Source organism: Syngnathus acus, chromosome 17 (assembly GCF_901709675.1).
Source record: "Syngnathus acus chromosome 17, fSynAcu1.2, whole genome shotgun sequence".
Lineage (NCBI taxonomy): Eukaryota > Metazoa > Chordata > Actinopteri > Syngnathiformes > Syngnathidae > Syngnathus > Syngnathus acus.
The window spans coordinates 3,073,051-3,092,327 of NC_051102.1; the positions used below are offsets into that span (position 1 = coordinate 3,073,051).

The 19,277-nt window shown below is 38.1% G+C and overlaps 2 protein-coding genes and 2 long non-coding RNA genes across 7 annotated transcripts; 1 reads left to right on the top strand and 3 right to left on the bottom strand.

Moving 5' to 3' along the window:
• Positions 1 to 23: 23 nt before the first annotated feature.
• On the bottom strand, positions 24 to 596 carry LOC119137155. Its single transcript, XR_005100871.1, has 2 exons — positions 516 to 596; positions 24 to 370 (listed from the first exon to the last, which is right to left on the bottom strand). It is a non-coding gene; the product is annotated as an uncharacterized LOC119137155 (long non-coding RNA).
• A 480-nt stretch (positions 597 to 1,076) lies between these two features.
• Positions 1,077 to 9,487, top strand: LOC119136998. Of its 4 annotated transcripts, none has more exons than XM_037275943.1 (12): positions 1,077 to 1,366; positions 3,386 to 3,470; positions 4,001 to 4,162; positions 4,265 to 4,462; positions 5,100 to 5,258; positions 5,609 to 5,689; positions 6,131 to 6,266; positions 6,415 to 6,459; positions 6,545 to 7,012; positions 7,383 to 8,815; positions 8,904 to 8,954; positions 9,011 to 9,487. In XM_037275943.1, exons 1-11 carry the CDS (start codon positions 1,305 to 1,307, stop codon positions 8,949 to 8,951), a joined length of 2,877 nt encoding a protein of 958 aa, XP_037131838.1. In that variant the 5' UTR covers positions 1,077 to 1,304; the 3' UTR covers positions 8,952 to 8,954; positions 9,011 to 9,487. The 4 variants fall into 4 exon arrangements, with proteins under 4 accessions (XP_037131838.1, XP_037131839.1, XP_037131836.1 ...); XM_037275944.1 differs by having other exon boundaries at positions 3,386 to 3,443; XM_037275941.1 differs by lacking the exon at positions 1,077 to 1,366 and having other exon boundaries at positions 2,857 to 3,470.
• Positions 9,488 to 11,421: 1,934 nt separating this feature from the next.
• On the bottom strand, positions 11,422 to 16,671 carry LOC119137000 (tissue factor-like). The gene is made up of 7 exons (XM_037275945.1): positions 16,393 to 16,671; positions 14,615 to 14,726; positions 14,343 to 14,435; positions 13,617 to 13,717; positions 12,997 to 13,175; positions 12,442 to 12,607; positions 11,422 to 12,371 (listed from the first exon to the last, which is right to left on the bottom strand). Exons 1-7 carry the CDS (start codon positions 16,457 to 16,459, stop codon positions 12,235 to 12,237), a joined length of 855 nt encoding a protein of 284 aa, XP_037131840.1. The 5' UTR covers positions 16,460 to 16,671; the 3' UTR covers positions 11,422 to 12,234.
• On the bottom strand, positions 14,999 to 16,365 carry LOC119137001. The gene is made up of 2 exons (XR_005100833.1): positions 15,190 to 16,365; positions 14,999 to 15,148 (listed from the first exon to the last, which is right to left on the bottom strand). It is a non-coding gene; the product is annotated as an uncharacterized LOC119137001 (long non-coding RNA).
• Positions 16,672 to 19,277: the final 2,606 nt, after the last annotated feature.

The window sequence follows — 19,277 nt, forward strand, 5'->3', positions numbered from 1 at the left end:
AAAACAGACTTTTTGATATATGAATACATTTTCATGTTTCACTGTATTGCATTAAGCCCCATTAGATGCGTGATACAGAAACCGATTGCCAAATTTTCCACACAAATAAATAGAGCTACTCTGCTTCTGACCAGTTACAAATGGAATTTGTAACACTCTTCAAATTATTTGTTATGTTCGATTTAAAATGAATTACATTGACTCTGTTTTGTAAAATTTTCCAAAATCAATTCTTTGGATTCCCGTTGAAATTATTTCAAAGCCAAATTTAACAAGCCCACTATGGTCTAGGCTTCTAAGGAGACAGCTTAGATTCAAATGGGCTCAATCTTATGGACCGGTGGGGAATTGTGGACAGGGTGGGCTGTACCTAAGTACAAGGATGATTCATATGGGGTAGTGGTTACAGGTATATAAAATAAAAAAAATAGCATTCTGATCAGTTGCTGACGACTCCATTCAAAAGCAAAATTCCTGACCTACATAATGAAGAAACATGCTAAAATGGTCTGAACTTACAATTGTAATTAGTGATCACAGCAAAAAACAGGAGGAAGACAAAGCTTCTTCTGTGACGCACTTTATTTGTTGAACTAATTAGGTGCTGCTCTCCAAAGGTTAACAACTAATTCCCAATTGGTTTCAGAGCCACACTTGTCTATGTTGTAAACAAAGTGTGACGCCCACCACAGTAAAGATGTATGGCAGAGCTGCATGTGTGTAATTTGTTTTTGTTTATTAAATAAAGAATAAATACAAAACTATTTTATTTATTTCTATTTTATAATTATTATTGTTGTTGTTTTTATTTTTATTATTAGGTTCTTTGAAAGTAGTTGCCATTGACCGAACAATTCTGTCGTTTGGAGGGAAAGTCACGATTTGGAATTTTTCACCTTTATTGGCTTCCTACAATTGGTAAAACGGGCAGGTTATCCATCCATCTATCCATCACTACACCCTGAACTAGTCATTCGCAAGCGCAAGGCACATCGAGAATCTATCGCACGCTGCCCGCACACACACATACACAAGGTAATTTATGCATAGCTTTTATTTTGAAGGTCCAGAAAGGATGTGTGTTTTTTTATTCGGTGGTCTTGTCGCTACGACTCTCACCGTAAATTATTGTCATTGTGTCCGACTGTCCGAGCATTTTGACTTTTTATTCCCCTCGGGAATCTTGATATTCTGCAGGAAAAGAGGTGACTGTCCAGTGGGCCTCTGTACTGTCGTCCATTATTACAAGCCTGCTGCATGATCGGAAGCAACGGTCGGAGGATGAGAGTGGGAGGACTGCAGTAATGATGCGTTTTGTTCTGGACTGCCTGAGGACATCGAACGCGAGGAACCCAAAGGATGACCGGTACACATACGTTTGTTTCATACTATCGATGACCTGCTTGCAATATTCTATCGCATGACATGGCTTCTAAACTTAATTGGACTGAAAATCTTGATGGGCAATTATGACTCTTTATTAATGCTGTGCACTTAAAGACGGTTTTTGAGATTTGGGCCAGTTCTCTGGTTGCCCAATTGTATGCAATAAAACCCCATTAAGGCAACTTGTTTTCATTAGGCCTAAAATTCTCTGCAAACTCATTCAAGAACTGTCAACCTTACTGTAGGAAATAAACAAGTCCAAGCATGATAAATTTCCAAATAAATGAAAATGCTTTTCATGCAACATTTCTCTCCATGCATCATACCACCACTTTAATGTGCTTATCCGGGGTCAGATTCTGGCATAGGTTTAGCCTTCCTTGTTTGTCCAACTCTTGAGGTTTTCCCAGGCCTCTTCATCCTCCCCAGTGTGTCCTGTGTCGTTCCCATGGCCTCCTCTTAGTCGCAACAAAATATGTACTACACATATAATATTGTATGTCACAATGAGGTTGAGTAGATCAGAATGTCAACAAAGAAATTAGGATTCAGTTAGTATTTTGGTCTGGAGTATGTCAGAAAATCAGGGGAAGGGTCATTGGGTCAATATTATCCCCAAGTAAAAGCAGCTGCTTCCAAATGTCCTATATAGATTAAACACAAAAATAATCACTTGTCAGTTTTACATAGAGCCTTGTATTCCAATTAGAATGAAATCAAATGATCAAATGCAATGAAAGTACTTATCACAGTCAAAATGTAATTTCATTTGGGTTCAAAGAGCTAGCATATTGCTTTTGCCTATTCTGCAGGAGTCTTAGATTAAAATTAATCATTTAATTCCATCCAGGATAAACATAATAAAAAGGTATAGAAGGAAAAGTAGAGTGGTGGAAAGTGCTTCATGTTAATATTGAAGTTTTCAACATTTGTTTTGCTATCTGAACATTGGCTAACACCCATGTACTAAATTTGTGACTTGTTTTGTTTGAAAGAGTGACATTCAGATCAATTTTCCATTCTAAATTGTGAAGCTCCGCCCATCGCTGGTTAAAACCAATTAAATCTAGTAATTTTTTTTAAATCTTAATAGCAATGTAAAAAAAAATCCTGATGCTACTGCTCTTGTTGGATAAGGTGCTTGTTGAATATTTCTATTGCACTGGTTAGCGTCCAGGGCACAGATTGCGGGTTCAATTCCGGCTCCGACCTTCCTTTGCGGAGTTTGCATGTTCTCCCCGTGCCTGTACGGTTTCCCCCGGGAACTCCGGTTTCCTCCCACATGCCAAAGACATTCATAGTAGGCCAATTGAGCGCTCCAAATTCCCAGTGCAAATGTTTGTTTTTTGTCTGTGTGCACTGCGATTGGCTCCAGCATGTCTGCGACCCTTGTGAGAAAAAGCGGTTCAGAAAATGGATGGATGGAGGTGACTGCTCCACATAGAATTGAAATTAAAATACTGATGAATTTTTGTTTGTTTGCAACCAGATAATATTCACCCTGTGGTAGTGTTTTCTGTGGCATTTTTATGAATGGCTCTGTTCCTAATGCTGAACACTGCAATAGCAAATAATGGATGTAGGGGTGGGCTTTGGAGGGGGAGCCAATTGATGTGTGAAGAGAGAGGGACACAGAAGGAGATAGAAAGAATGAATTTAAATCAATAAGTTTCCTTTGCAATGTGGCTACGCCCACTCTACCAATATTCTGTCTGACTCACCCCCTTCATATTTTTCCCCGCCTCACATTGGTGCAGTGTGGCTTCTAGCTTCAATGACCACAGACACGCACATGCACATACTGTCACGTTCACAGATGTAGCTCCGCCTCCTCTGCAGTGGAGCGACTGCGAGCAATGGAGGAGCCAGCAGTGCAGCAGGATAAATTAGACAGCTCATGGGAAGAAGGGCATGATGGAGGAAAGGCTAATTGGAAGAATGAATGTTCCCTTTCCTCACTCCTGAAACACTCTTGTCTTCTCTGCTGGTCGTCTCCCAGGGAAACTGACGTCGTGGAAACGGACGAAAGAGTCCTCAGCAAGTCAGCCGAGATCAGAGTAAGAAGACCGCAGCACCTTGCGCTGGTGTGTGTGTGCGTGTTTTGTGTGTTTGTGCATGTTAATTTCTTATTCATTCATTTCATGATGCATATGATGCATGCCATCTCATTTTTGTTGCATCTGTCTGTACCATTTTGAAATTCAGGAATCACTTCATTTCCCCTGATGCTCTTGTGTCACGCATGCTATAATGTGACGTGGTAGTAAAATCAGTAAATCCAGCTATTGTAACATGGTAATAGGAAACTGCAAAATGAATGGAAGGTATTCCTGTAGATTACCTCATAAGTCTGTTGTTTGAATTTTAATATGTAAGGTGTATATTAATTTTGCAATAACATATCATTTAGGAAAGCACATAATCAATCATATTATTTTCTGTTAAAAGTGTCATGATGTTAAGCCAAACCTTGCTCACTCACTCCCAAATGCTCAATTTAAATTTTAGGTATTTTATTTTGGTTTACCTTTACCTCACCACTTTATCATTTCATATGATGTCAAACCTCCATGCCCACAATTTTTAAATGTGCATGTGTTTTTTGCATTTGTAGGAGCTTGAGAATGAGGTAACAGTGGAAAATCTGGAGCTGCAGGAGCAGCAGTTAGACCGCAAGGAGCTGGAGGAAACACTGGTCAAATTAGAAAATCACAAAGATAAGCTTATTCAGCAAATAAAAGCAACCAGACAGCTCTGCTATGAAGAAAGTCAACAGGTAACATTAATTATTGTACGGTACTAATCAAGTCGGCACTCCACCATTGTCCGACGATATGTGATGATAAAACACCTGACTGTCAATATTCGTATTTTCCAGATATTATCTCTGCAGGCCGAAGAGGTTAAGAGGGAGAGCCAAGTTGAGGAGTATGAGCGAGAGCTTGCCAGAGCCAGATGGAGATTGAGGAAGCTCAAAGAGGAGGTGAAACAGGCCAAGAGCAAGATGGAGGAGGCTGGGGAGAGGAACTATCCTCTCCAGGACTCGATTAGACAGTCCTATGAAGAAATCTTGCAGGTACAGGCAAAAGTGCATATTTGTTATGAACAATGTATCATGAAATAAGGATTTATTATTAGATGATATTGACAATATTTGATTGTTTTTCTATTTACCAGGAAAAGAAAAGGCTATTTTTTTTTTTACATATTTAATCTGGGTGGCACAGAGGTCGGCTGGTTAACGCGTTTGCCACACAGTGCAGACACAATGGCAAATTTCTTACGAAATACAAATTTTTTTCATGGCTATTTTCAGCAAACCTCGCCTCCGCTGTAGTCACTCGTGTTCATAGTTAGACTTGAAGTGTGGTAAATGTCTCAAAAAAAGTCTCAAAATTATTTAGAAAAAAAGCTCATTTACTGTAATGCACCAAATAATCGGAACAGCTGCATGTCAACTCAAGTTGCAGGAACAGCTGCTTTGAGAAACTGAGCGTGGGTTTCGTGGCAGGGGCGCTCACGAGTGGCTCCTCACTTTGTGATGTCACAATGTGAGAATCTGGTCGTTTTCATGGATTGTATTTGTATTTGGAGCTATCAAAGAGACATTCCTGGAGTTTGTGTAGCTGTGTTTGTCAACACTTTTGTTTCTTTTGACTATTTAGTAACGTTGGTCAGCACCAAAAAAACAGTCACTGGTGTCATCCATGCAGGAAGAGCACACGCTATGTTCTGTGTCAGGTGGTGCAGTCACTCCAGAGAGCCAGCTTGAAGGCTCAACATCTCCTGCAGATACAACTGAGGATGAACCACTTCCAATCAGACCATGGGGAAGGAGCCAATCACTGCCTGCATATGCTGATCTAATAATGGTAAATCATTTTAAAGTCCGTTTTTGTCTGCCATGTTGATTTCCGAAATTGTATTTAAATGCCTCGTAACAAATGTCAGAGAATGGAGTGGGGTGGAACTGAAATGTCCCACTCTACTTGCTCCCGTTGTTACTTCAACTGTGTAGCTATACAGTGATTTGCCGTTTTTGCCGATTCTTTTTTTTTTTGCAGTCTATTAATATTTTTCTTTCGTGTTTAAACTGGTCTGGTGGTAATCATGTTTAGGTGTGGCAAGTGAGAATGAATTCATCTTTCAAAAACTATAATTAGCCACATTTACTTTCTCACAGCACTGTATGTAAATTTCCTTTGTGTTTATGTGTGACTAGGTAGCCAACGGCGCACCTTTCTGCAATAATTTGGCTGATACCAGAGAAGAGGTAGATGACAGTAGCAGCAGCTCACCAAAGGTTTGTTTAGTAAACACAAATGTCTTCCAGGGAATACTACCGTATTTCCCGCACTATAAGGCGCACCGGATTATAAGGCGCACCTTCAATGAATGGCCCATTTTAAAACTTTGTCCATATATAAGGTGCACCGGACTATAAGGCGCACCTTCAATGAATGGCCCATTTGTAAACTTTGTCCATATATAAGATATATACATTTGGCCCGCGGGCCGGACTTTGGACACGCCTGCTGTAGTGGCTCAATATCGGTCCATATATAAGGCGCATCTCATTATAAGGCGCACTGTCGGCTTTTGAGAAAATTTGAGGTTTTTAGGTGCGCCTTATAGTGCGGAAAATACGGTAATCATTGTCACGAGACTTTGTTACAGTGCCTCCATATGTATTTATAGTAGCAATAATTAAATGTTCAAATATTATTTGCCGTTTGTTCTGTAGATGGACAGATCTAACCTGGAAGACGATCCAGACGAGGGTGACATCAGTGAGGATCAAGGGGAAATAAAGGAACAGTCCATTCTAAAGAAATTGGACTTCTATCAAGCTGACCCATTTGCGCATTGTCATATAGGCCGTATGTGTCACATGATTTGTGATTTGAAACATTTAGTTTTATTACGTAGTTTCGTTTTTCAGCGGAAAGGTTACTTTTTAACCCTGTTTTATTTTGTTAGATAACCAGACTTCATCATATTTGTTTTCTGTTTCTGCTCTATTTGCAGATGACCTATTTAACGAAGACCTCTTCCCGAAAACAGACTCATCAGGTCAGATTTAATAATCAAGTCAATAGACTTTTAGAAATAGAACATTATATGATATTCTAATTCTGATATTGTCTGTTTTTTTTAGATGGATTTACATCCGATCCTTTCAAAGGCAGTGACCCCTTTGCAGCGGACATTTTGTTTCCAGAAGCCAACGTTGGTTGTGATGACGGAGAAGTAATTCTTTGTGATGAGGCCGACACTAGTCTATCTTGTGCTGAAAATAAAGCTTCAACGGGAACACAGTGTTTTGAGTGCGAGTTTCCTGATGAAGATAGTGACATTGAGATCAGCTATAGTCAAGAGGATCTTGACACCATCCCTGGGACAAATGATAACCATGGATTTAAACCAATCCAGAGTTCATCTGAGGAACTCGGCCCAGAACCCATACGAGGCTGGCATACCCAGGGTCAGTTTTCTGTAGAATCTGATCCCAATGGGTATGAACTGGACCTCAGTGCTGTCTCCCCACCCTCTGACATCGAAGAACACAGCCTTGGATCTCTGGCTGGAGAGTTTACCAAGGAGAAAACAGCAAAAGTGGAGGAAGGTAATTTTTGGGGAAAAATATTCATAACCTTTGAACTTCAAGTCTTTTATAACTTTTACATTTTTTCACACTACAACCACAAATATAAAACTATTTTATTCAGATTTTATGTGATAGAGCAACAAATAGTGGCGCATCATTGTGAGTTGGAAAGAAAATAATACGAGGTTTTGCAATTGTTTTTATAAAAATATTCAACACCCCCAAAGTTAATTTGTGGTAGAAAAATGCATTATCTGTGAACCGTCTCAATGTGTAATTGGCATGACAGCAGTTGCATGTTCCCTGAATCCTAAAAAGCATTTGTATATTTTTCCAGTGATGGTTTCATAAATTGGAAAGCAAACCTGATTTCTTTGTTTTGTTTCAGCTATCATTGTCCCTGAGCTTGGTGATCCAGCATCATTGGTGTCAAACAGAACAAGCACGAAAGACAGCACTCAGCATCTTGATAGTGATGGAGAAGTACCAGATTGGCTGAATGACATCAAAAAGAAACCAGAAGACCCTTCAACATCTCCAAACTCTGTCGACTCTCATAAAGGCTACACTGAACACGAGTCCCAACAGGCCAACCTGAGTTTTGACTGTGAATTAACAAGTCAGTCTTCTTTTGATCCATATGGCTTCAAACTCAGTCCAGAACATTCTAGTCTCACCCTCTTGGACCCCGATGAAGCTGAGCTGAGCCCAGCACCCAGTGATCAAGATCTGGATTTTGACCCAGAACACGCTTCTTCTCAACCAGACCCATTGTGTTTTTATTCCTATGAGTATGAAATCCCTTCTTCTCAAATGTTACAGGACTCTGATCCCTATGGCTTTAAGCTCAGCCTTGAAAAAGAGAATGAGGAGGTGCCCGAACCTTGTTGCGATGATAATATGGAAAACATGGCCATTGGTGAATTTCACAATAAGGACAACGAAGAATCCTTTCACTATAGCAATCAAGAAGTACTAGAACCTCTTCCTCATGAAAACCAAGAAGTGCTTGATCCTTGTAGCAACAATAACCAAGAACTGCCCGATGTTTTTAAAAGCCGAAACCAAGAAGTGATGGAAGTATCATCTCTGGCCAGCAGTGAAATTGTAAAGTTAGTCAGCAAAGAAAATCAAGAATTCACAAATCTTTGTAGTCCTGAAAACCAAGAAGTGGTTGAACACGATTACTTCATAAGTGACAAGGAAGTTGAAGAGCATAAAAATGATAACCAAGAAGTGCTGGAATTTTGTAGCCAAGCTAATCCAGAGCAACTTGATTTCTCCTGTACTGAGAATCAGGAAGTGTTGGATTTAGACAGCTATGGCAATCAAGAAGTAGTTGAAAATCAGGAAGAGCCAGCTTTAGATCGCCATGAAAACCAAGGAACAATGAATCTCGATAATAACGAATATGAGAAATTGCTCGATTTGGATGGTCATAATAACCAGGAAGTGTTGGACTTGGTAAGAGATGAGCCAAGCCCTGAAACCAACAACAATCGGTCCGTCCTCAAACCTGAGTTGAGTAACAGCTCCGACAGTGATGTGGCACCAGAAGAATTACAACCCAGTAATATCAGTGTTGGAGACGCCCTCATGGACTGCAGCATTATGTCCACCAACCAGACTTGCATATCTCATGATCCTTCTAGTCACAACATGTTAGAGGGTGATCTTGGTTCTGTGTTCAGGGCTGGTGGATACATTGGTTGTCCTGATGTAGCTGATGATCTAGAACCTATGTCCCACAGACAAGTTTACAGTGTAGCAGAGCCAGTACGGCCAGTCAGACCAGTAAGACCTCCCCGACCTTCACTCAGGGTAAGTTCCTGCATAATATTTATCAAATGCTGCACGCTAATTTGTATTGTTATTCATGTATCATGTTGTGAACCAATATGTGTTTTAGGCAAAGGAGAAAGCTGAGTCCCCAACTCAGGGAATCGACCTGAAATGATCCATCAATAATCAACAATGGTATTCACATCCCCACAGTGAGGGAATAATTCAGACAGGAGTGAACTAAGAAGATGAACATTTTTCTAAAGGGGAATTGACAAAGGGATGCAGCAGTACTGTAGACTCATGTCTGTTTTTATGTTTAGCAGTTAAACTGAAATAAGAAGCAGAAGGGGCCTGTTTCAACAGGACCAGCTTGCAAAGAGGCCTGACAACATACAGTATGTCTCAATTTATTAGTACGTTACTGTTAGTAATTTATGTGGATCTTTTTTTGGGGGGAACTGTTTTCAGCCAACTGTGAAGTTAATATCTCTTTTCATACAGTATCTTCTGGCAGCATACATTTTGTTTTTTTATGTCCAAGACAAGGCTAATTGGTCCAACATAAAAATAATTTCCAATATTTGAATTAATCTTGAGCTTGTATAAGTGGAATTGTTTCAAGATCAGATGTATATAGTAGTGTGGATTTTATCCTCTGTAGCAATTGAGTTAGTTAGTTAGTTAGTTAGTTAGTTAGTTAGTTAGTTAGTTAGTTAGTTAGTTAGTTAGTTAGTTAGTTAGTTAGTTAGTTGCAAATGAACAAATGAAAAAAAGAAATATTCATCTTTTTCTGCCCTGTTTTATTGGGGGTGGGCAGTTTTTGTCCTAACTCATCATCCATTGTACATTACATAATAATGAAAACATATACATATATATTGAACTCTCCAATGTAGAACATGTACATTCAGTTCCATGCTGGTCAATTTCCATTCTGAATTATTTGTATTTATTTATGAATAAATAATAATCAATGAAATTTACAGAGGTCCGTTCCAGCATGAAACTACCACCATCTTAAAACCTGTGTGCTGCATGAAAACTCTGCAGGCAATGTTTGAAATAACATTTTCATCAATGTACAGGTAAAAGGTAACCACTTTCCTCCTAATTTGTTAAAACAACACACATACAGTGTAGAAGAGAAATTGCTGATAAGCATCTATTGTTAACTATGCGATATATCACAATATTTTTTATTTCTGGTGTTTTAAAAAAAAAAAAAAAATCACATGGGCAGAAAAGATCTCTTCTCCACCTTGCCTCTCATTTTGCCAGTCCTCATCATGGCTATGTTTATGGATGCTGTTTGGGTCTGTCATTCAGACACGGTATTTAAAGATGTATAATCAGCCATTGCATTTTGTCTCAGGTTTAATATTAACACACAACACATTATGCGTACTAATCTATACGCATTTGCTCCTCCCAGAAGGCGCAAAATGAACTGTGCAGCAATTTAGCACGTTAAGCAGACGCAGTCCTGGGTGTGCCCAATTAATGCGCAATGACATTTATACCTATTTTGGGACAGGTAAACTTTAAGTAAATAAGGCCTGTTTATGCAATGGTCCTGCAAAACTGTGTGATACATTAGTTCCACTGAGAGTGATTCATGAGTATAGCAGTGGGTCATTTAACCAATTCATGATATATTAAAAAAAGAAAGACACACAAAAAATGTAGCACTGTATTCAGTAAAACGTGTCATTGCGGATTTATGTAGCCAGTTCACGTGATGAATATATTCAATACGCTTAGTCCATACCATATCATTTAAACAGGCCTGGAAGCAAGCATTTGAGATTTTCTTGTTTTAGTTTATACCTACCTCATTTTAATTTTGTTAAAACTGCATGTTAACACCGTGAAACCTGTGATAGCACCCAGTTCTGTGGTTTTGACATTAGGTAAACATGTCATCAGAAATGCATGACCTACTAACAGTCTTTGGTCATCACGTCTTATAGAATGAGTCAGAAATCTTTCACTGATCAGCGATGTGTCTAGGCCTAGGGGTGATACTATCCTTGTGAATGCTTGATATGTGATATGTAGTTATTTCCTGTCTAGGAAGATATCCTGCTATTGCTTCATCCAACCCAACACTATTTTTGGTACAATATCATCTAATATAAATTGAAATATGCTTTTGTCATGATTTAGTCTAACTGAAAGATGTCAGTTGAGCAGAAATCTTCTCCAGAATCATCAGACTAAGTTGCAATTTTCAATCTCGCAGTGTGTGTTTTCTGTTATACAGATATTGGCATTTAAAGTCAAGGTTGCGTGAAACGTTATTCAAAACAATTCTGTATGATACCACGGTGTTTGTTGTGATATTGTATGTGCTGCAATGTAAATACAATAGTCTGTGCTTGAAACATCAAGGAATACATCAATATTGAACCCCACATGAGGTGTAGTGCCATATTTTTGAAAAGTCGTACTTGTTGTTACAACCTCCATTCTTGCATTGTATACCATACGTACACCGAAACGCATTTGTTCTGCAATCAGTGTGAATTAGGCATAAGGCTGAAGTTTGCATAGTGCGTAGTCGTCCAGGTCTCTGAACCTCTTTGATTTGATTATATAATAAATATAATTATATATAATTAATATATATCAAGAAAACAGACTAATCTCATTGACCTTTATTTGACCCTGGTTCTCTAATATCTATCACTGATAATTTGTTAAAAGGAAAAACAATGCAAGAAAATTAAGATGCAAAATGATACTGTATTGTTGCTGTAGGTCATAGATCAGTTGTATTTCATGTACACTGCATCTTAACATAAAAAAAAGCAAGAGAGAGAGTTCAAAGTTGTATAGTATTGGCATACTTTTGATCAACAAAAGTTAGTTCCAGAAATGATATGAATTCAATGAAAAAAAAAGCAAAAAAAAAAAAAAAAGAGTGGAGAGAAGTTGGTTAATGTAACTGAGATTCTGATAAAAGTTCACCAGATGACCCTAAAGCCCTCATATTGATGGTTACGGATGTGAAACAGGCTTGAGGGCTTTTAAAGAATTACAGTGTAAATAAAATGGCTAGAAGCATTGAAAGAAAGAAATGCAATTGTAGACTATTGATGGGAATGGAATAAGGAAATACTTATTGGCGTTTCTAGCTAAGGTATGGTCCATTTGCTATCTAGACACAAGTTTTTTTTTGTTTTTTTTTAATAATATTAAACCCATAATGTATTTTTTTCTACACACATTGTAAATATTTTGTGGTTGCAATGTAGCCACAGTATAAAAATACAATATAACATTAGTGCAGAGGCATATAAAATGTTGTAGTGAACACACACACACACACACACACACAGTACACAGAGGAAGACCAGCTTCCTCGGGTGATGTTAACAAGTTTGGACTTGACCCCAAATTAAAACATACAGATAATGTGGGTCATTTAAGCACACACACACATTCTCATTAATTTAAACAACTGTAGATGACTGATATATTTGCGAGGCTCTGTTTCTTCGTCTGCAGCATACAACTGTCACTGTGATGATGACAATGAGAATTAATAGCAGGATAAAAAGTCCACCAACCAAAGCTCCGAGACTCAGCTCTAGAGGGGAAAATGAAGATTACATTTAGACAGAAAGACTTACATTTTCCAAAGAGTGCATGTACTTTACCTTGAAAGACATTTTTTTGTCCGGGGGTACACTGCTGGATGCTCCAGGCTCCTTGCTGGTGCAGTTTGTCTCTTGAGGGGATGAAAGCTGCCACCATGAAGCAGTAACTTTGATCTGCATCCAACCCAGACACTTCTCCTTTATTGGACTTGAATATGATGTCTCTCTAGAATTAAAAAATGGAATATATTACGAGTGTGTGGGTGTGTGATGATTTGATTTTAGGTTGCTTTTTTTTTTTATAGGATACAATATGAACATAAGATGTAGTGTCAGTTAGTCGTTTTTAGTTTTACTTTTTCACTTTAATGAAAACGTTTTTTTCAATTTTAATATATTCGTTAAATTTGATTCATTATAATTTCCCACCTATTGCCCAGTCAGCTGCTCATTTATTATTAATACAAAAAAGTGAGTTCGACAAACCTTTCTGAACATTTGACTTATGGGAGAACCTACTAGAGTGGGTTTTGGTTTTCATCCTCCACTTTAAGTGACTTTAGTGGATATTTAATTGCATTTCCATTCAAAGTCATAGTTCTTTAATGCTCTTACCTTTCCTGTATTTCCAGACTTGTAATAGCTGATCTTGTACTGAAGGTCACCCTTAAGAATGTCTCTGATGGTGAGTTGCCTCCCGTATTTGTGGAAACTGGTTAGAGGATCTTCGATGTTGACTCTCACTTTGCCTTCTTCCACAACCTCCACAGTGAAATTTGCTGCACTAATCTCACCTAAGCAGGAAATATAATGATCAAAGTTGAAGTTGTGTCTATTGCAAACAAGCCTCTATTGAGGCCCTCATTTACTAATACCGTATTTTCCGCACTATAAGGCGCACCTAAAAACCTCAAATTTTCTCAAAAGCCGACAGTGCGCCTTATAATCAGGTGCGCCTTATATATGGACCAATATTGAGCCACTACAGCAGGCGTGTCCAAAGTCCGGCCCGCGGGCCAAATGTATATATCTTATATATGGACAAAGTTTTAAAATGGGCCATTCATTGAAGGTGTGCCTTATAATCCGGTGCGCCTTATAGTGCGGAAAATACGATAAATGAAAGTTCTTACGCAGCACGGTGAGACTGTAAGTTTAAAAGTTTAATTCTGTGTCTGTTTGTGCATACATGTTTGTATTGTGTGTGCATGTGTTTATCTTGGTGTAAAACTTACTCTGCCCATAAGGGTTGAAGGGTGGTGAGTAAGTGTGAGGTAAATCGTCATCCCCATTGTCATAGTCTGTAGGTTCTGTTTGAATTTTAGCAGTATATGTCCTGTCAAAGTACAAAAGCATGAATTTGCCATACACAGAGAGAAACCTGTCCTGTTTTTAAAAGCTAATGGGCAAATGTCTCACATCGCTTTAACAGGTACACCAAAGTGTTTAAACCAGGGGTGTCAAAACTCATTTTTTTAACGGGCCACATTGTAGTCATAGCTTCTTTCGGAGGGCCATTATGACTGTCAACCCAAATAAATGTATGAGCACCTCATATTATATACAGTAAAAGCTACAAAACAAACTGACAAATAACTCGTTTTCAAATCAGACGAGTAAAAACTGGTCAAATATTTAAAAAAAAAAGATATTATTAAAAGTGAAGACAATTTGCAATTCTAGTAATGACACACGAATTTGATGCACAATTTGTCTTCGCGGGCCACATAAAAGGATGTAGCGGGCCGTATCTGCCCCCCGGGCCTTGAGTTTGACACGTGGTTTAGACAAATCAATACTTCTACCAAATTATTTGCATAATGATGCCATGAAAGTCTGGGGCTGCATAGAACATGTTATTGTAAAATTTGCAGGTTGACTTCACCTTTAAAACAAACAGATTAAAATAATATTTAAAGTATCCTCTTATTACAACAGAGTTCAGTTTATGAGGTACATACCTATCGAGAGGTTCAAGGTCAGTGGTTAGATCGCACTCTGTCTCTTCTATTTGGATGCAGTTGGGACTTTTAATCCACTTTTCACTGTTGTCCCTGATATTCACATAACATCAAATTACTGTCAAACACGTAATTATTTTTTTCATTAAGCAGATATTTTTACAAGCGTCTGCTACAAACGGCACTGGCATTGAAGTCATGTTGTCAATGTTCTGCTTTTAAAGGAAATAAGGAGAGCGTGTGTGCGCGCACGTACGTATGTGCTGACTCACCAAGAATACTGGACAGTAAACGTGTTTGTTGATGGCGTTGTAGTCCACATGAGGAGAGTTTTAAAATCCAGAGATACCCAAAGTACATTCTCGGCTTGTGGTGCATGTTCATCTATGAGATGACAAACTTAGTGTTATATATAGACACACACATATAGGAGAGCATGACATCACAAAGGAAAAATATATCACCCTACCCCTAACTGGTGTTGAAAAAATGTTGAGAATTTGTGTTTAACAATATGCGTCATGTGACCTCATCATGCAGGCTAGTGTAAAATGGGAAGGATCCTTCTGTGGTAACAGCTGACGTTTGTGTGGTGAATGTTTACAGATGACCTCAACTCAGAGGAAGTATGGTGACTCTATAGAAAGAATTTTTACAACCCATTTCAGTGAGAAGAAACCAGTCACCATTCATGCACGATGACAAAACAATGACAAACCAAAAACGCAATTCCCAACCTTTTTTGTGTTGCAACACCACAAACTCCCCCTCAAATACTAAGTGATTGAAATTAATTTCATGTGTGGCTCGCCTTCATGATTGTCAGTATATGAAGTCAGTATCCCACCATCTGTCTTTTACATTAGTCACCCATGTTTCACAACTGTTTTAAAATATTTAGACGTATTAGTGTCGTAATTCAGTGACGCCTCATCATAATAAAATCTTACCGACTTTCTTGGAACATCCACGACTTCATCCTACTCACTCTTTCCCATAAACAGACCATGATTGAAGTAATGCTTTAGGAATGGGGCTCAGCAAATGTAACCCAAAGGTGGAGCTCTTACATGATAACAAATCACAATTCTCTGCTTTTATCTTCAAAGCGTTTTACTCAAGTCTACAAGTAGATTTGGATTGTAAGCTATTTAAGTTAAAAAAAAAAAACACACATTTGCCAGGCATTTTGCTGGCAATTGTGTTCAACTTTCCCATTTTTATTTAGTTCAATACACAACAAAAAAATGTGTATTCAAACTGATGAACACTATTTTTTTGGGTAAATATTCTCTCATTTTAAATTCTAAATATTCTCTGCCACACATTCCAAAAAAGCAAAGTCATGGATAACAAAAAAACTGGGAAATTTGAGGAATCCTAAAAAATGCTAAAAAAACAAAAACAGGTTTGGAACATCCAAAATTGGAAAACTGTATTGTGGTCTGTCAAGTCCACATTTAACTGTTTATGTTAAATTTTGTGAGATATTTTACACATTATGTTACCTTGCATGATACATATTTGTACCCTTTATAGAGCAATCTGTACCCAAAAGTACGTTATCTGCCTACACAGCTACTGTCTAGAACCGGGCTGGGCAACATCATAAAAATGATTGCCCTACCACACCTTTTGTAAATTGTAAATAATCAACACTTCCGGAGGTAAAGGGTCTATCATGTGCACAATGTACAGGTATAGACTAGATAAATCACGATAACTTTCTTGTAACATCAACAGATTTAACAGGTTTTTTACATCTTGAGGTTATTCTTATTCAAGCCACCACATGATAAAGGAATAAAGAGATATTTAGTCATAAGTAACAAAAGTAACAAAAGTAAAGTTTAACATCACCAAATAACTCAAAATGATTCTTTGTGAGCATTTAGGATATAATCTCATCAACAAAAAATTGGCATGCTCCTCACTTGCGCTATTCAGATTATAGAAAGGAATGTGAATTGGAACCACATGAGGCTTAGAGATTGTGTTAAAAATGCCTTAATGATCATCTCAGCAGTTGTTCTCTAGTATGGGACTTTACCTGCAACTGTGATAATCCAAGCAGACATGTAGACTCCAAGACAAAGAGCTATTCTCATTGAGGCCATGTTAAAATGCGTAAATTCCTTTATCCTTCAAGTTGTGATGGCGAGTTCTTCCCTCTTTGTGTTTAAGCTGCAATGTCTTGAAGAGTGTGCGATGTGAATTTGGGGGAGCTGAAGGGTCTGATCAGGGTTCCGCCCCTCTGTTTCACTGACTGATCCCTCCCACATGCCTGTCCCTGATGGAACATTCCCATAAAACGTCTTCTATCAAAACATGCGCACTTCCCTTACACTTGGAGTTATCTTTATCTAGCATCTCAGAAATACAAGAGTCTACATGTAAAACTCGCCCCACTCTGACAAGAACCATCTGTTTGTGGGGAGTGTGTAATTTGAGAATGGAAAATACCTTGATTCCATGTTACCATGGCAGCAAACGGGCATTGTTCCAAATGGTCCAGTTCACATTCTGCTGAAGAAACCTTTCGGATCTCTTCACATGACTACAAACAAGAGGGCTGTTATTCAGACTCATGTGGAAGTGTGAGGAGAGCAAATGAAAACAGATTTAAAGAGCAATCTTAGAAATACCAAATTTATGCGTCATGTTCTTCTGCAGGCACTAAACAAAAAGCTCAAACTGGAAATTTTTGTGAGAGAGAACGTTTACAACTTGTTTTCATTTCCAGTTTGCGACTGCAAGGATGAGCAGTTATGGATGTCACTGTCTGTTCTAATGCCAGATATTTTTAGACATTAAACATCTTGGGAACTACTCTAAATAACCATGTTGAAATCAAAGGTCTCGGTTTGTTGCAGAATGAGCAATGAGTTTGTTTGAAGTGTTCAAATATGCTGGGAACATGCTGACTCATTGGTCTGAGTTCATTTACATAACAAATAGATTATTGGCAGGTTTGGATCGGTTTATTCCCTTCGCAATTTCGGAGCTAGTCTAGTGTGTGGTATGTGTACTATTGTGATAACATCAGACTCATATTAATTATATTTGTGCATTTATCCAACAGCTTTGATCCATGTATGAAGGATGATGATTGGATGTTTTTGTACCCTCTTACACTATGATAAGCCATATCTGAATCGAGACACGTGAGAGCAAAACAATGCGAGTGTGGACCTTGCCAGTAAACCAGAACCACATGTGTGAGCCACAGGACAAGTTTGAACACTTACGTACAAGACATTTACATTTATTTACTACATGTACTGAAATGTCAGATACGTTCATTTTGTAATACATGTTCGGAAATACAGTAGGCCTATGTTACATTTAATCAATTGTAGTGTAACAATTTTAAGTGCTTGTGGGCCTCAGTCAGTACCCCCCCTGAGAGCGGAAAGAAGCCAAAGAATGTGGGGCTTGAGAGATGCACAAACATAATACACAGATGTTCTAACTGTTGAAGTTAAGATTTTCTGGAATTCGTCTAGCGCTGCTCACTTTCATCACTGCTTAACGGAGTTTGGCAGTAAAAATCTGAGACCCACTTGGAAAGAAGAAAAGTCATTGAGAGTGTGTGGGAACATAAGGGGTTGTGTGATCTATAAATCTCTCTGGTAGCAATAACAAGCCATGTGAATAGTGTACTTGCTCAAGTGAGACATGAACACTAACAGAAACGTTCTGAATGAGCTCTCAATATGGATTCATAAATATAACTTTCAATCCTTATATTTACATAAACATATTCAATGTTTTTTCTTGCAAAATGTAAAATCCACTAAAACATCAACTGCAATGTGTCCTGTTTGTCTGATTTCTATTAAGATAAATAAGATTTGTGATTTCATAGATTAAAAAAAATGGAACGAGGCAAACTTTAATCCGAGCATGGAGTAGTCAGACAGGGGTGAATTTTATTCAGAAATACAATATAATAATAAAAAGAAAACACACAGTCTGACAATTATACGTTTAAGTGTCATGAATTTGTAGCTCAAGAGGAAGGAAAACACAACGTTTTCAGTGACCCAACTGTAATATGATCTGAATGTTATGAAAGCTCAGATCATCTAAACCATATGACTCCTTCCAATTCAAACAGCACACATCTGTTCCGCTACACAAACACTTTATGTTATTGTTACATGTATCACTGACAAAAGTGTCCTTTGCAGGCTCTAGAAATGCATGTGAGCATTTAGGTGGGAAATTGATATTGTGTAAAAAAATGTCAACTCTTAAAATTGGATTGTGCGGGCGGTAGTGTTCCCAATATGAAATACATTTTGCATTTATTTAGTTGATGTCTTTTTAAAACATTAAAAGGCATCACCAGAATGCAACTTGTTCAAGTACTATTACAAATCATTCTGATAATGTGTTCTGTTGTTAAAGGAAAACCTGTTTGTGTTTTGCGGTGAGTAGTAACGTGTACAAATGTTCAACATTTACAAACATGTTCGTATAAGCACAATTTTTGATGACGCTCGAGTTTCTCATGATCATATCGAGATATGGTCGCCCTCTGGTGGATATTCGGAGTACTATATTGTGAACAACCATGCCACTGTTCATCCCAACCACGTCGGATGCCCTTCCTGACACAAGATTTTTTTATTTTATCTATTTTTTTGAGACATTAAATACCGTAATATTTTATTTTTGCTCAGTTATTATACCGTCAAAATCTGATACCACCCCATGCTCCAAAGAGGGTGAAAATATCCCTGAAAAAGCCGGTGTTTATCAGATCAAATCGATCAGAAATCTACTTCAGGCAACAAATAATTTTAGCCATCGCATTACATCGCATTATCGCTTTATTTTTTGTGAGGTTGCACAATACGCTTGCCAAGAACCACAATTGCCTGCATATGATCAATCACCTTGAGAAGTCATATATGTGACCTATATATT